At 42.7% G+C, this 17,927-nt stretch overlaps 1 protein-coding gene across 10 annotated transcripts in view; it reads left to right on the top strand.

Annotated features, from left to right (window-relative positions):
• The window catches only part of MEF2D (myocyte enhancer factor 2D), a 1,898,135-nt gene that overhangs the window by 1,634,705 nt on the left and 245,503 nt on the right, over positions 1 to 17,927 (top strand). For all 10 annotated transcript variants that reach the window (XM_069607157.1, XM_069607149.1, XM_069607151.1 and 7 more), the window contains one exon: positions 7,611 to 7,801. In XM_069607157.1, coding sequence (XP_069463258.1) covers positions 7,611 to 7,801 — 191 coding nt within the window. The remainder of the gene's footprint in view (positions 1 to 7,610; positions 7,802 to 17,927) is intronic.

Here is a 17,927-nt window from a genome sequence, read left to right on the forward strand (position 1 = left end):
TTCTCTCCTTCCTTTCGATTGTCAACTGTCCTTCCATTTACTCTGAATAGTCTACAAATGTCTTCATGGTCTTGCTAACCCTATTTTTGATCCTTACCTTAATTCTATCCTCCCTCTTGAACTCTTCACTGTGTTTCACTTCTTACTCACTGTCCCAAAACCCCTATGTGGTCCATCCCAGTTCTGATCCTTTTCTCTTCTAGAGCCTGAACTCTGAAACACTCTTCCCTGCTCTCCCTCTTACTCTGTGCCTCCCCCTGCTTTCCCATCTACCTTTTTGTCCTATTCTGGTGGGCAAATCTCTTTGTTAATCCCAGCCCCTGAGGTCGGGTTGGGTCTGCTATGCTCTTTGACGACGGTAAGTTGTCTGCTTAGTCCCGCCCTTTTTCAGACTCTGGCGTTCGTCCCGGCACAGCACGTGGAAACAGTTTGTTGGTGCTGCATTTGCATCACAAATTCAGCTGGGGTGTTTCTCTCTCACTAGTTGTCCCGTTTGCTGGTGATGAGGCAGAGTCTCTGTATTTTGCATTTTATTGGAGTTTGGTCTGTGGAATTTAATTTGCCTCTGTGGCTCTAGTGTGGGCTTTCTGTGCATTGCTTGAAGTTTCTGGTAGAACAAAAGTAGTCCTTCGAAAGAAACATGAGGCACCTGGCCAAGACAGAAGCTGTTGGACATTGCAAAAGAGATAGCAGGACAACATTCTCATACAATGATGAACACTCAAGGGAGTCCCCATCAACCGACTCTCCCTACCTTGTGGTTAGACGAGCTCTGGCAATGCTGTGATAAACCGCCTACCCCAGATTGAGATGGGTCCGTTCTCCCTTCTGACATGGTCATGACCCTGTCAGATGATGGAAGGGGAATCGAAGTCAAGTGGAAGCTATTCAATGAGGCAAAGCAACAAATGAAAAATGAACCTACTATATGGTAAATCCAGCAATTTTGAAAGTGATAGTGGATGGGGAGACCTACTAATTTACTGAAGACTGGGAAGCTTTCTTTTTTTGAAGGAGCAACATCTTCCTGGCAGAACCTCACTTGTGAATGTTGCTGAATATTTCTGACTGTTGTAATCCAGGCTTGTGTTGCTATTTAAGTCATTAAACTTACTTGATCTTCTGTTTGTGTATCCTCTTTTGCTGGTCTGTAAAATGTATAGCTCAGGAGGTGGGCATGTGGTTTGGGCATATATCCACTACTCGGTTTACTTTATGATAGTAAAGGCTGAATATTTTACAGGCAACTTGATATGAGGGAGTATGGGATTATATAATCTACAATGAGGACATTGCCTAGTAGCACACATGAATCTGGGGGTGGTAGTTCTCTGCTTAGTCCATGTACAGAATAGTGTGTGTGTTTGGCTCTGTCTTGCCTGCTTCATGCCCCTTTCTTTGTTACTTGTGGTTTGTAAAGGGAGCTACTTAGATTGCTGTGTTGGGAAAATGCATGTTATCTAATGTCATTGTGTTGGTACTACTCCCCTCTGTCCCATTCTTGTTTACCTGTAATTCATAGACTTCACATTCTACCATACTCTGATTGTTCAGCTCTTAGTGAAAGGGCTTGGGTCCCTTGTGACCACCATACAACCACAACATAGATGGTGTTTCCAAACATGTGTACACAAATAGTAGACCAGCTCCACTGCAGAGTTGGCTAGTCAGTTGAGATGCCTCTCTTGGAATGTTAGGTGGAATAACAACCTCATAGAGGGAAAAGCTACTGGCTCACAATACCAAAAAAATGCAGTGTTCTTACAAGACACTTACCTGCTTGATGAACGCAAATGATGTATGCTTATAAAACCTGCAATAGGCAAATCTCCAACTGCTAGTCTGAAGATCAAGAAGAGTAAGTGTTTTGTTTCAGATGTGTAAGTAAGTCTTGATGGCAATTGGTGGGCACAAGGAATAGATGTGTAACAGCAAAAGTAACTCTGGAAAACAAACCTTTGGTTTTAGTGAATATCTGCTTGCCAAATACAATGCATGCTTTTCTAAGGAGGAATGATCAGGCACTAGCTTGTGTGGATGTATTATTAGGTAGGGATATTAATGTATTATTGGATCTCAAAATGCTTTGATCGGGGGATACCTCTTCACATGCAGATAGAGACAGAAAAGACTTGCTGGCTCCGATTTCCTTATGGGGACCATGGGTCATTCCTGTTGGAGTTTGCACCTGTTGGAGAGGCAGTACACCTTTATTCCACTGTATATGATGCTTTTGCCCATAAAGACTTCTTAAGTTCCAAAGGCCTATTTTGTAGATGTAAGGGATATTATAGTTTTGGATCACAAAGACATTGGGTGCATGCTGGAATGGTCCCTATGTGGACTACCGGAAGGGAATTGTTGGTGAATGGACAACTCCCTGCTTTCCAATGTTTCCTTTCTGGACCACGGGAAGAAGGAACTCTCATTTTTAATAGCCACTAACAAGGACTCTGCTTCTGACACCTTCACCTTTTGGGACTACCTAAATGCAACCATGAAGATTAAGATTGGTTCTTACCAGTGCAAGCTAAGAAAAAAGGAGGTAGAGGCCTGGGAAGAAGCACTTTGCAGTGCAGATTTGGTTCATTGTGAGAGCCCTACTTACAGCAGTGGTGAAACAATTTTAAGGGCTAGACACGCACTGAGCCATACATTTCCCCAAGAAGTGAAGCATACTTATTTTCTACACTCCGCAGGCATTCTGAGCATGGAGGGAAAATTGGGGCCCGGTTAGTAAACTGGTTAAAGAAGGATGAAGAGAGCAGATGGGTTCTCTCTATTGTTGGTTGGGAGGTTGTGGTATATACGAAAACTAAAGACACTAACAAAGTCTTTACATCGTCTCAGTAGAATCTTTATAAACAAGATAGCACAACGGTGGAAGACCTTCTGGGTGAACTTGACCACCCACATTTATTTAAGAAGAAGCATACTCTTGGGTTGAATACATTGTTGGTGTCATGCACTTAAATGCCAAATGGAAAATTCCCTGGCCCAAATGAATTCCCAATAGTTTTACACAGCATTTAGTAATATGTTGCCACCTCTCCTCAGGAAATTTGTTGAGGTTTTTCGGAGGATGGACATCCCATTGACTGTCAGGTGCCGGCGCACATGGACATTTATGCTTTATGCCCGGTGGTGGCTCCCATGGGGATTCCGGTATCGGTCCTGCGAATGGGACTTAATTTCCCAGCTGCCACAGTGCAGCACAGTGTCATATGTCTGCCTCGCTCAGCCAATGGGAGCCTGTGAGACTTCCGAATACGGACGCGCTTAGGGTGATCATTCAGAGAACAGCACTGTGTGTTTTTTCTTGCAGGTGGCTAGTAGCAGTTGGGTCTCTCTTTTTCCCCTGATCAATTGGTGGAAGTGTATCTTTGAACTATTCTACTGGTATATCAGGAGAAGGGCCTTGGTCTACGGGATGTTGTGTGTTGGTCTGTGTTTTTATTTGGTTATGCGGCCTGAATCTGATAAATTGAGTAGAGCACTACCCTTCCCTAGACAGTATAGAAGTAGCCACTGATCCCGTTGCAGCCCTTATACAGGTTATGGGGTTCTTCGAGCTAACATAACTGCGGCCCATGCAGCTGGAATCGGAAGCTTTATGCCAAACGGAGTACTTCGCATCCTCATGACAAGAAAATTCGGGGTCATCCTGTACTACCACATGCTCTTGGGGAAGTTCCTGGATCCCAGGCATGTTCTTGTGGTTATCACCATACCTTTTCCACTAATGGCTCGAATGGCTTCAGTTTCTGCTTGCTGAGACGAACATTTTGTTATATTACATGACGGATCTGATACTTGTTCACGATTGTATGCGTTTTTAGCAAATGATGCTAGTTCTTAATATGGTGACATGTAATTCTGGTTCAATATTCTTATATTCAGATAGAGCTTGCTTTTATCTACCTACAATATATCAAAAGCTCAAATCATTCAGAGCTTGCATGATGATGCAAGGCTTAATTTCCTTTTTACACATTTTAAGTGGGATTTATTTGGTGTGTTATTGAAGCAGTTCTTCATTAGAGGGCAGAGATCACAATTGCTAAATATTCTTTCTCCATGGTCTCACTATTCCCAGTAATTGGTTCTGGTTGTACATATTTTCAGTGACATTTAACCTTAACTAAACCAAGTGAGGTACCTTCCCGCGGTGCTTCTAAATGCCAGTGACCATATCTGCTGACCTTTCCTTGCTAGTGGATTCAGTCCATGAGTTTATATGAAGTAAAGCATGCGACATCCCTTTGAAAGCAAGGCCTGGTGAGTGCACAACTGAAGAAAGTTTATGGTGTTTACATACTCTGACAGCCTGCATTGAATTCAAGGGAGAAGCATCTCGGATAATCTAAAAAGCCATCTGGCTTCACTATAACATGTCATTATTTTCTTATCCAGTTTCAACTGGATACCTTGCACTCTTCAGTATGCCTACAAATGTGAACAGAACTTAAAATGCAGTTTGATTCAGTTTATTTCACTCCAGCTTTTTTGGGTTTCATTTCTTCATTTATAAATGCAGACTTATCTTAACAATTTACAACACAGAGATGGGGGAAATTCAATAATATTTCCATTCCTATCCTTGAGTTTTAAACAATATAGTATGAATGAATGACTAACATGGCCGAAAAAAGGAACACATTATATATTCTCACATTGACTGGAATAACATGTTTTTGTGTAGTACATCATCTTTAGACATGCTATTCACATTGGAAAAACAAATGAATTCCAATGATAAACCTGTGATTAAATGATAATGTATTATTTGTATAGCACTTTTGCCGTAACACTTTACATACATGATATTTGCATACAATATCACCCAGCTAAAGTTGTACTCATTTATTGACCTTGGAATTATAAAAGGGTGAATTGGCCTTGATGGGATTCAACCTTGACTTGCAGATCACACGCACATCACAGCAGCCATCGCTCAACTAGCTCAACTATTAAAATGATAAATGGCTTGCAGTATTCCCTGCAAAATAACTTCTTAATTCTGGGCCTTCCTTTTACATATAGACTTGTTCATTCTTGGAAATCAAAAGGCAGTTTAGTCCAAACATTACAATTCTTTTTGCTCAAAGCTTTGTTTCAAATGCACACATCCTTCTCTTAATGTTTTGGGCTAAGGATTTCACACATGACATGACTATGCTTTGCCAAGAAAGTCCTTCCCATTTTAGGCTTCATCTTTATTATCTATAAAATGCTACAAAAATTTGCTACAATGATACTCAACCGCGAATTCATCTGTACTCCAGGTCCCCTAAAAAAAACTTCAAATAGATTGAAACACTTGTGTACAGGCGCATTATGAATGACATGACATATATCATTTCAAATATCGCTGCGTCTCAGCTGTCCAAAACTGGATGTCCAAGTCCTCTTTCGCAACACCAATAAAACAGACATTCTGATCTGTGACCTTGTCAAAGCGACTGATGTGCTGAAATTCTGGCCTCCTAAACCCCTCTCCTTTAACACATCTTTGCTATAGTGGGCAGTCCTGTACATCTCCACTACAGTAAGAAAGTGTTCCATCCATCTCAATATGCTCTGCAAGATATTTCTTGCCATAGATATGCACTTTGCAGTCCATATAACCCATGGAGTGTTGACGTCGATGTTCTACTATTGCAATAGCCTTTCCATGCACCATCCTAAGAAAGAAATGAAGTGGTTGTAGGCTATACAAAATAGAATAGCACAGCTACTCCTGTGGTAGTCCTAAGGTACCAATGGAATTGGTACAATTTCTGTATTGAATTTAAGGTACTGTGCATCATAAGGAAAGCATTATGGAATAAAGATCCCAAATACCTCTCTAACCAGTTTACCAAATATGTTCAAGAGAGCGCTGCACTCAGTGCATCCAAAGGACTGTCATTTGCATCTTACAAACTGAAACACGTGGAAGGAGAGTATGACAATTTACTGTACAGACATGTGGAACCAGAACCGGACCGAATCAAATTTAGGAAAACATACAAAACGTTGTTGTTCAATGAGGCCTTCCCTGAACCTGGATGAGCCACCTAGATTGTTTTTGCTTCGCCAGATCTTTAACAAGGAATTTATGCTCAACTGTTTCCACTTAAATGCTGATGTACACTGTATTTAGTAGGTAATATGCTGCTTGTGTAGGTCTGGATGGAAGCTTTCTTTGCCTTCACAAAACTGTGTGTTTATTACTCCGATTCGTCTCCCTTCATTTCACCCCTTACTTGTTGCTCTCGAACTGATAATCTCTTTTCCTATGTGATCCACAATATCCTGTATATATGCAGCGTTCGATTTATCACATAATAAATAAACCACTGTGAGCAAATGGTACTTTCTGTTTTTATATTGTTTGGAAAGGAGAACTTCTAATACAGTGATAATAATAGAGTAATCTGTTAATATATGGTGCTTTATGACACAGACTTGTATATTGAAAGTGACAGAATATTTTATTTTTATCATCCCAATGAAATATTGATGTATGAGGAGAAAATACTGGATAATAGGAATTTAAACCTGTGACTTGCAAGTTGCACCGACATTACGACAGCAAGTCGGAACCCTTTAAGCTATCTGGCTGCAATGCTTTGTCTTCGACTTAGTGCAGTGCCAGCGACTACCCACCCACACCAACTTCCTGTGGAACTTGAAGAGTGTCCGATGCTCAATCGCAGGTTACCCAATTAAATATGAAGCCTGCTCTTTCCTGCGTATCGAGCAGAGAATTTGAATTCTGTATTTGAGCTTCAGTAAGAGAGGGCTTCAAACCATATTAATTATAATTTCGTCTGCTTTATAATCACCACGCTTATTCTGTTATCCTTGGTCTGTCAGTCCGGCTTCTCTGTACATATGTAAATATATTCAACTCCTAAACCTGATCCTGAATATTAATTTTGGAGCACCTCACCATCTTTTCATTTCTTTAATTCTGTGTCGGGATGTCGCTTGTCGCATGTCGTTCTGGATAGAATTGTTAAGTTGTGCCTGGCATTTACGTACATTATGAGCATTATTTCATTTCTGCTGTTCCCATCAGAGAAATTGAACTAACTTTCACCTACTAGAAACACTTCCTTAAGAGGATCATGGGTTAGACTGGGTAGCAAAGTGGACTTTAATGGATTGCTCATACCTTAGGTAGACTGTCTCTATAGTATTGCTCGAAAGGTCACATGGCCTCCAGTCCGCTTTTTGAGTTGGTGATCTCTGAGGTAGACCACATTCTTCACTCTGTCACCTCCAGTACGGCAAGGAACATGGCGCATTGGTCAAGAGAAGGTGCTGCATTTTCTACATAATATAAAGCACTAGGGGGAATGAATGATTAATTACATTTTTTGTACGTAATCTGGATATAAGGCTTCTTTGTTTAGAGGAGAATTGTGTAAAGTTCAAACTGTATTTTAACTTTATGTAATTTTTGTTTTACTTTGGGTACTTGAGCGCACACCTAGTCCTCTGGAAGCAATGGGGTGCTGCACATCAGTAGAGGTTATAGGTATAGATTTCATGTTTACATGGAGTCTTAATATAATGAGGTTGCCTTTACGTTTTTTTAATCTTCATTTTATCATCCTCAGGCAATGGGTATATCAGCGCAAGGGCCTCCCCTGGACTCATTCCCGTCTCAAATGGAAACAGTATGGGTAAAGTCATCCCTGCCAAATCACCACCTCCGCCATCACAGAGCAACCAGCTCGGGCCCACGAGCCGCAAACCAGATCTCCGTGTCATCACCTCACAGAGTGGGAAAGGGTTAATGCATCATTTGGTAAGCAAATAGAATTTCTAGAACATAAATCAAGTTCAGTTTGTAACTCTTAATACTGCGACCTTGAATTAATAGGGCAGCATCCGATCTTTGTTATTGCATGCATTACATGAGACTAATGGCAAACATGTTTCTGAAAAAAAAGACTTATGTGCTTCAATAGCCCTTAAGCAGAGTTTTATTTTCTATTTCAAATCGCTTTTTCCTCCATCCTAGAGTTCCGGGTCACTCTAAATTCACACCTTTTGCATTTAGCATATTTGGGGTAGATTCTGCTTTTGCCCAGGTCAGTCCTTTAACAAGCTGATGCAAATTGCAGTGGTTCCCTACCACAAATGTTTGAATTTGTAAAAAAAAAAGAAACCGGCACTTCACCTCACTCCTTCTTTCCGCATGGGGGCAGGGGTCTCCCCCGCCTATATACATGCAGCAAATTGAGCCGTCATACAACAACAAAAATCGACCAATTCTCCTGAGACCAAATGGATTTTCAGTAATCGACCCAAACCCTGTAATCAGACAAGCAGAGAAAAAGACATGACACCTACACAGTCCTACACCACAGACGAGCCAGAGTGAGGAGAGAGAAAGTCACAAATAGAAGGCACATTCATAGGTAGACGGCAGAAGACTATGTGGTGCTGTCAGGAGATATTGGCGAATATGCACAACTCCTCGAACAATCCCTAGACTACGAGGGACAAAAAGGGAGAATAACCAGATTTCTTTTCAACTGTCCTTGCCTCAAGGGCACGCAACAATTGGCTTACCTGGCCCCCATTGTTCCATAGCAGTTTCACATGGGGAAAGTGGGCAGGGCTTAGCCAGCTACCTATGACTTTTCGTTGTTGCAACATCCCCCTTAAGGGGAAGACAGGAGGAGATTGACGAGGGATAGAAGGCAAATTCAAAGGGGTGGGGAGATCTAAGCACGCAGCATGAAGTCTGGGTTATTCAGGTGAGATCAGCGGTGGAGGAGATGGATGATAGACCATGCGGGATAAAGGTGGGTTGGAGTGTGGCGGCAATTTCTAGAGAAGGCGAGGTATTGGCTAAGGTGTCGTAGTGGTACTGCAATGTGAAACTACATTGTAGTGTGGCAGTCTGCTTAGATGAGTTAAGAGTAGGGGGTGATTGTGAAGCGGAAGATACTGAGTGAAAGGAAGGTGACTGTGTATTAGGGTGGAGGAATGAATAGTAACGTGGAGTAGTGAATAATGGTGTGGAGAAGGGAGTGGTAGCATGGAGGAGCAACATCAAATGGTGGAGGCAAGGCCTAGAAAGAGCAGATGTCAGAGGGACAGAAGCTTGGAGAAAAGAGTGAGAAGGGGCTGAGAGATGGAAGGGGAACTGAATCTAACCAAATGTCTAAGGCACTACTCTCCAAATCCCAGTAGACCATTAACAACTAGTTAGAGTAGGGAAAGTTAGGTTTCACTGACACATTATGTATATGTTTGGCGACATATCGGAGGATTTGTTTTGCATTTTGTTTTGCAATTTGATGGACTAATCATTTTCCCTAATACATTCACAATACTTTGAAAATCATTAGTACATGACTTTTTGCTTTCTAGAGTGAGGCGCCCAGTGAGACTCAATGCCTTTGTACCTATCTTTTTCTTGAGGTGTGCTAGGGAAACATACCCAACTGTCTCAAGCGCGACTCGCAATCATTCTATCAATACCAATTAGCAGCACAGCACAATGGGTAATTTCCACCCTTTTAGACCAGGTCCCGGAGGGTGTTTAGTTCGAAAAGGTAAAATCTGACTATAAGTCAACATCTCAATGAATAAGATGGAAAATTAGACCGTAGGGGTCAACCGTCTGTATCAACTAACCTGGGTCAGGGAGGGGAGTGATGCAAGACGAGAGGGACAGTCTTAGAGCCCACAAACTCCTCAATAAAAACACTTGAACCAGCTCTGAGATTTGGAGTGATTCTTGTGCCATCTGTGACATGATGCACTACATTAGTGATAGAAGCAATCTCCCATTGAAGTCTGCAAATTGACAAGGGGGGTCCTGGGAGTCTCTCTGCCAGACATTAGTCCTGGTTACGAGAGACTTACCCAGAGTCTTTAGCTCACTATCTTTCACAGAGAAGAAATATCCCAAACATATCAGTCTTTGTCCTGCCCTGGGGCAGTCCAGCACCGAAATGCTAGGCAATTCTCCTCAGAACAAGAGTACCAACAGCATCCCCAGAGACGTGTTTTGGTCTGGTTGGACCTCATCAGTAGGGGGGAGCTGTGCCTCTCTAAGAATAGTGAGCAAGGGGTCCACGTCTGGATTCCCCTAGTAACTTAGGGTGAGACCCAAAGTTACTAGGGATGGATGGCATCGGACCAAACAAGCGCGAGCATGTGAATTGTGAACTATAGCATTTTTTCCTTGTGATTGTTCCTGAACTATTCTTAATTATGTCACCAGCCTCTGCACCCCACTACCCAGCATATGTCGGGTGCGACTGGTTTTATTAGGTGCGCCACTTGAGGCATCCTTTGCGGCATCAGTTCCCCATTCACTCTGTTTAAAGTGTCTGGAGCCCGATCGCCGCTGGGATTCCTGCGCAGCACATGACACACTTATTCACATGTCATTGAAGAATCTTTGTGCCGGTGAGGGGAGATCTTTGCATGATCTCTTCCCCAGATCACCTCAAAGACTTTGCTCGATGAAAGAAAAGGAACATCAAAGGGGTCCTAGAGATCTGGCCATTTCGGGAAGTAGACCACCTACATGTATACCTCCTTGGAACCCTACGGTGGACACACAAGGCTCTAGGCCACAGGGACAACAAGCACAAGATGCATGTGAGGAGAGGTTTTTTGATCGCTTCATGCAACTAATGAGATCTCAACAAATGACAGGGATATTAAAATCCCTAAATAAGGAAGTGGTAATCTAGGATCTATCTATTAAGGCACCGCAGTCAATGATTAATACCCCCCCCCCCCAACCACTGCCTCGTCCACCCCTGCCTCCAGTTCAGATGCCTCCTGAATTAGTGCAGGGTGTTCCGGGCCTTTCACAGCAGCAGGCTCCGTCATCTCAACCTACGGGACCGATTGTGACACCTGTTTCAGTTCAGGTTTTTCAGGATAAAAACTTTACTATTCTGTGTGACAAATCTCTTCCATGCCAAAAGTCTGACGAGGTAGTTGAGGATATGCCATATTCAGCGCATGCTTTCCAATACCGGATGGAATGATTAGCAAAATTCTTAGGGGCTTTCGTACCCTAACAAGCACAACCGCTAGCGCCCCTCCTTCCAGAAGTCTTGTTGAGAGCCTCTTATCGCTCAGGCATCCCTTTCCAAAAAGATGTTTTAGAAAAGACCCCAATAATTACGGCTTAAGCCACATTCTACACCATCTATACAAGTAAAACATTAGATGCCAGATTTCGACAAATGGAGTAAGCGACTATCCTTTTGTCCTCACACCCACAACCTCACTCCTCAGTGGTCGCAGCACTGCCATTGTGTTCCGAGCCTTCCGGTGGAACATCTTCTGTGTCATCAGCTGCTGCATGTCTTTCCAAAGAAGACCGGTTATCAGAATCTTTTGGAAACCCGATCTACCTCCATGTTGGGCCACATTTAAGACAGGCTAATGCAGAAGCTTTATTGATCACTGCCAATCATTTAAGGAGGGATGTAGGAGACTTCCTCCCAGACTTACCTGTCGACCGTCAAGCAGCCTTTAAAGCTGGTCTGGCAGAGGCAAAGGTAGTGGCCCAAGACATGCTGGAGGCCGCAGTGTCTCACATCGACAATGTTAGTAAGGGTATGGCCTTAGGCGCACAGATATGAGGCGTTTGATGCTTGCCACCAAGTTTAATGCAGACGTGCAGGACAGAATTCTAGATTTTCCCTTTGAGGGTAGAGTTGTTTCATTCCTCCACTAATGAGGAACTTACCAAGCAAAAAAAACAGTACCCAAACAGCCAAGTCACTCGCTATACTATCCAAACCAGTGACTAAAGAGTTTTCTCAAGGACAGACCAGGTCGGACCAGTGACCACGCTCTTGTGGAGGTTTTAGGGGCTTCCAAGATAGAAGAACCAGGTAACCAGAGTGATTTCTGAGCACAGATCTCAGAAAGCAGTCGAGAACTGGCACAAAAGGATTTTCCCGCCCGCGTCTGCCTCCCAAGCATCAGAAGTAAAGAAGCAATGAGGTGTGCTTCCGGGTCCAGACTAGTGTGGCATGTACCGCAATGGCATAATTTTAGTTCAGGACCTTTGGCTACTTTCAGAGCTTTTAGTGGGTTTTCGACTGCAAGTTCTCCCCATTCTTCCTTCTTCTCCTCCCCTCCTACAAATTGGCTCTATGGTCCGATTGCAGAAGATAATCAATCACATCCAGAACCAAGCTGTAGAGGTAGTTCCCCATTGACACAAAGGTCAAGGATTTTACTTGCATATCTTTGCGGTCCTCAAAAAGAACCAGGTGGCCTGCAGGTGGTTCTAGACCAGTCGTAACCTCAATCGTTCCCTTCCCCTTGAAAAGTTCAAGATAGTGATGCCGGCACATATCGCCAAAGCTTTCTGCAAGGAAGATTGGTTGTGCTCCCTGGACCTGAAAGATGCCTACCTACATGTTTGCATATGGCAACCACACACAGTTGTTGAGATTAAAGGTTATAGGCCATGATTTTCAGTACAAGGTCCTCCCCTTTGACTTAAGTAGGCTCCTCGAGTATTTATAAAAATTATGAATGCAGTTGCATTCCTCCTCGGGAAAGTAGGTCATCACATATATCCCTACTAGAATGACTGGCTTATCGGATCCAGCTTGCCGGAGAGGATGGAATGGTTCAGTAAGAAACAAATGCAAGTTGTATTCGATCTGGGGTTCTTGAGCAACCTCATGAAATCAGAAATAATACCAACACAGGATCTGGACTATCTGGGCATCCGATGTGACACCCTCACAGACAGGATGTTTAAAGTAAAATAAGGCCCATCTTGCCCTATAAAAGTGGGGTGTTCGCTGCATATCTTACTAATGAAGATGCTCGTCATTCAGGATGAATGACCAAAAACAAATCCGTCCTCTGTCTAAATCTAATCTATCTGACCCTATAAGACATCATGGTGATGGTGACTCGGTCTGGGAGCTGCTTACTCCCCTGGATGGTCTTGGCACTGTTGTATGGGCTGACTATCCACCACTCTGATTCAGTAGTCACGCCACCATGGCTGTTTCTCCTCCGCCTTGCTTGACTTTCTTCTGATCTCGCAAACTGGTTGCTCAGTATTTCTGGTTGTGCACTGGAGCGGCTCTGCAGCACATCTGCTCTGCGTTCTCCCAGAGCCCCACCTCCTTCTGCTCTGTTATCCACATGGAGCTTTCTCTGAATCGCTCAAATTTTCGCTTTCTCTCAGGTTTTTGCTCTCACTTGTTTGTCTTGCATCCCTTTTCAGCCTCCTCGTCGCAGTCACTTGGAGAATTGATTTTATGGGGATACCTCCCTTTTCTTGTCGTTCATAATATAACTTCACGCTAGCTTCATTATTATAAGGGTAGTTATTGAGCCCAATAACAGACATAGCTTGTGAAAGGAACGGAGCATTTTACAATTGATAACCATTTGGTATATTGTATAAGTCCATATAGGCCATCACTTGAAGGTCATCGGGGAGCTCCACACAGGAACGGGAGTCCTTGTCCCCAAGAGGGAGTCTCTCCCGGTGAGGTCCCACTTGACTACACCCCTAGGGAGGGTGTTGGAATCAGGCTCATCGCCATAGCCTCACAGGGGGCTGCCCCTTGAGGAGAAGGGATGAATTCCCTCAATTCTTCACACTACACAGGAGAGATTCAGGGATATTGTAACAGCAATCAATCATTGTTTAGGTAGACGCGCAGTGGTGCTTGCAAGCTGGAAACACAAGTCAATGCCCGGAATCTGTAGTTTTGGGAAGGAGTTGTGGCCCATTTCACGGTAAGCATTCCATGCATGATTCAGGTAGTACACTGGGTGTGCCCTGAGGGACGCGCCGATGATTATAAATATTCTAGTTGGACTAATACAAGATTTGTCTGGCACAGGTTGCCTTGGAAAACTGGAGTACCAGAGAGAATTTCAATGGTCTTGGGCAACATGTCAAGAGATTGAGCAAATGAAGAGATAATTACACACCTCTGTTTTGATGCTAGCTCTCTGCTACAGGGTGAGTAACTTGTTGCACTTCGTATGAGTGCAAGGCCACTACCCTCTCTGGTTATCAGATGTGTGCATAAGTAAGCAAAGTTTGAAGCGGGCTGCTAAATAAGGTATTTGTTCTTCATGGTTTTTGCAGAGATGTAGAGTTCGATATTTATCTGACCAGAGAGTTGACAAGATATCTGTGATTGGGCGGTCTGATTTGGATGGATAGGTAAGAATGGTCGGTCGACAGTCTAGATGAGCACCTGGAGCGGGGTGCACTGGGGTTGGCAACAGTGTGTGTTTATTCACACCAGATGCCACCTAGATACATTGGCCTTTGTATCAAGTAATATGCTTGCTGTGCATGGAAATGTCATGGATTTCTTATCCCCCTGCAGAGAGGTTTTCCCTCCTTTTTCGGATGTGTCCCAAGTGGTTCGGTATAGAGTGGTTGGAGCAGGGAACATTGGTCCTTGGTGAGGTGCTATGAACATTGAAGTCCAGTAGGGGATGGGCTACAATTGTATTGGTTTATTGTAAACATTTTTGCATTTTACTATAGCAAAAGAGCCCCTCCCAGAAGGTGATCTGCCCTGAGGAATGCAAAGTCGTGACAAAGCATTAGTTGACCCATGGAGCCGGAACTATAGTTTGCAGTTGTTGATTGCAATATATGCTACACTGAAAAATATTTTTTTGAAATGGTTTGTGTGTATTACAACTCATTTTATGTAGGTGCTACAATATTGTTTCTACGTAGGTAAGAGTAGTGGCACACAGTACCAGTCAAATCGGTGCCTGGTGATAACTAGTTGCATCACTCACCATTTTTTCTGATGGTTTGTTGTAGTGCTGTTATTTAATGTGTGTGAGGAGAGAGTGCAATGTGCGTGATTCGTGTGGTTGGAATGCAGATGTATGCCTTACAATTTGGTTGTGTGGTGCGGTAGATATGGGTGACATGCAGAATACATAGTTTGTATTGATTGTATTTCTTTTTATTGTGTGTAAATAAAAGTAAAAATATATTTTTTGATTAAGATTACAACTGGTTTTGGCTCTTGAATGTTTTCTTTGTTTTAAGCAAAAATTGTTTGTTATATTGAAGAGATGAAATGGTGTGGCTAGGACTTTTCTTTTTGTGCTACTGCCCGCACAGATACGGAACTCCATAATCCAGGAGCAGATCACACACCTCTTACATCCAAACATGATATAATATACTAATAGTCTATTCCTCAAATCTGCGTCAAGACAGACCAAAGGATTACTTACACTTTTAGAACATGCATCTTTTTCTTCATTATAAATCTCTGGTTCATCTAACGGGACTGCTGTGCACTCATACTATCACAAAATATATCCTTCTCTCGCTGCATCCCTCCTCAACATTTGTAGCACTGATTCAGCACTTTCTTTCCTCTAATCTTTCCCCTGTTCCTTTTCCCTTCTGCAGACTAAGGTCTGGATTTCCCTGGCCTGGGCAAAATACACCCATTTACTGACAAGTGAAGATGCTCCGAGACTACTACAGTGATTATTTGGCACAATAAGAGTTTCAAAATAACAATATATAACCAATGCATTATGAATATAAGTGCCATTGGATGCAAGAATATACATAATAAATGTTGCCACTATACAGCATTATTTATGTATTCCTAGCAGCTGGGGATTGGCCACTACAATATTTTGAACTTAAGAAAGTAGTTTTGAACATTGCACAAGTTGACAATCTATTCAGAGATCCCTTAAATTATGGACAGAAGCCCGAATTCTTGGCTGTAATGTTGGTATATTAAAGCACCCCCAACGGGAGAGAAGGTATTCATTTTCTATGCCACCTCAACCTAGACTTCACCCACTTGGACTTCTAAGCCAGATTCCTCCACAGCGCCAAGTAAGAAAATATATTTCAAAGAATGAGACTGTCCTCTTTGAAACCAGAGTAAAAGAGAACACGTTTCCAGGCTCATTACTTTATTGGAGCCTTTACACCGAAATCTGATGGCAGTGTATGGCTACTCCCATTTTGGATGAGCCTACTGATGTAAACTGTTCTGGCATTCTGTCCTACACTATATTCATATATTGAATAAAGTATATGTAGTGTTTGGATAATCTTTCCATCAGGCTTTTGTTAATCTGCTTGGGAAATGGAGCCAAGGCCCCAGATTCTTAATCCTAAAGATCAGCTTCAAACAGATGAGCCCCGGCAGACCACTCTAACTGAAAGGACCTTAAGTTGTGTGATTGAGGAGGGACTGAATAAAACATATCTATATTTGGAAAAAATGTTTTACAAAAAAGGTAAGGTTCAACCAACAAAAACTTAGTCTATAAACAAAAGAAATAGTAACGCTAAGGTAACAACTGTAAAGGATCAAGAGTAAGACTCATAGACAGTGGCATGTTAAATGTTGGTTATAGACTTTTATTTTAAAAATAATAAGCAGGTTGGGGGGAAGCCTCTCTATCCCTAACTCTGAGGGGATTCCCTGCCTCAACAAAACTAAGCAACGTCTGTGTCAGGGTGTTAACAAAAAGATAGTCCTCCGTCCATTGTCCAAACCCTAAAATAACCCTTGGACTCTAAACGCAATATAATGTGCACCAGGGGATACACATAATCTATCACTCGTAGCTTTTCTACCAAGTTCCAAAACACAGAGGTTTAACGTGTAAAGAGGAAAAGAATAACAAAGTTGCACCAGGAAAGGGGTATTCCCTTCCCCTAGATTTCTTCTGGTAATCAAAAAAGTCACTCAATCATGGTTCACATTCACTTTCTCAAACTCTGTATTTCCATTGGGTTAAAATGGTTCCTCTTTAAACTCCGGGTATACTCCTTTAGCCGGATATTTTTGAATTTCTCATTTATCCTCCACAAAAGGAGTATTCTTCCTCCCTTTAATACTTGTTTACAATTTTACATTTCCAAGTTTGCTTTCTACTCTTGGTGTAATTCTCTACCAGGCCTTGCTATTTCACACGGTTCAAGTCTGCTTTCTTTCTAATGCCTCGTTTACTCTCCTCCCAGGATATCACGGTTTCATAAATGCAAGTTCACTCTATTTCTTACTTCTGGTGTGTGCAAGTCCGGTCTCACCGTTGGCTGGCTCACTAACCTGCCAGGGCTTTTGTCCTCTCTAATGAATGTCTTTTATCCACAATATTATATTTGTCCAATATTGGGTCGCTGACCTCCTTGTACCAAAGTTCGGGAAAACTCAAGTTTTGGGCTATTTCCCCGCTTTTCCCCATTATTCAAATTCACATGAATGTCTCTTTTCATGCAGTGGATCGCCGACCCTTTCTCAATACTATTTACAAAGATACCAATTTCATGAAAGGTTTTGCTTTGCCTTACTCGTGCTACTTCTGTAACACAGCATTCACTTGAAGGCTCTCCGGTAGCCCATTTGTCTTCCCTCGGCTTACTGGACGTCTTTTGTGTCTCTCATGACTGTTTCTCTGTTTTCACTGGTCCGCTGATTTAGTGTGCGTCCTGTCAGCCTAGCGGCCCTCGTTTTGCCTAGTCCTGCAGCGTACAGCTCCCACTGCTGTTGGCAATGGAGCAGTAGGCTTCCTTCACTCTGCTTTTCCTGAAAGCGTCTTGTGTTAGCCACAATTGTTCTCCTTACGTTTTGCTCGCATTCCACGTTCTCTACCGCAGCAGCATCAGTGACCAGCTCACTTGGTTTTCTGCCTCTCACCCGCTGATCTGTCAGCTGTGGCATATTTAAACTTCCCTACCTTGCCCAAAAAATGGCCATAGACCAGACTGCTGTGTTTTACTGTTCTTAATTGGCTTCATCACTCAGATGCTCTTCCTCGTCCCAGTACAAAAAAAAGGGGGTGGGACACTGTGATTTGCTGGGAATACCTCTATATTCTTCCTCTATAACACAATAGGCCATATAGGTATGTTATATAGGTGCATGTATGCAATTAGAAATTAT

Source organism: Ambystoma mexicanum, chromosome 1p (assembly GCF_040938575.1).
Source record: "Ambystoma mexicanum isolate Mex_15411 chromosome 1p, UKY_AmexF1_1, whole genome shotgun sequence".
In the NCBI taxonomy this organism is placed as follows: Eukaryota; Metazoa; Chordata; class Amphibia; order Caudata; family Ambystomatidae; genus Ambystoma; species Ambystoma mexicanum.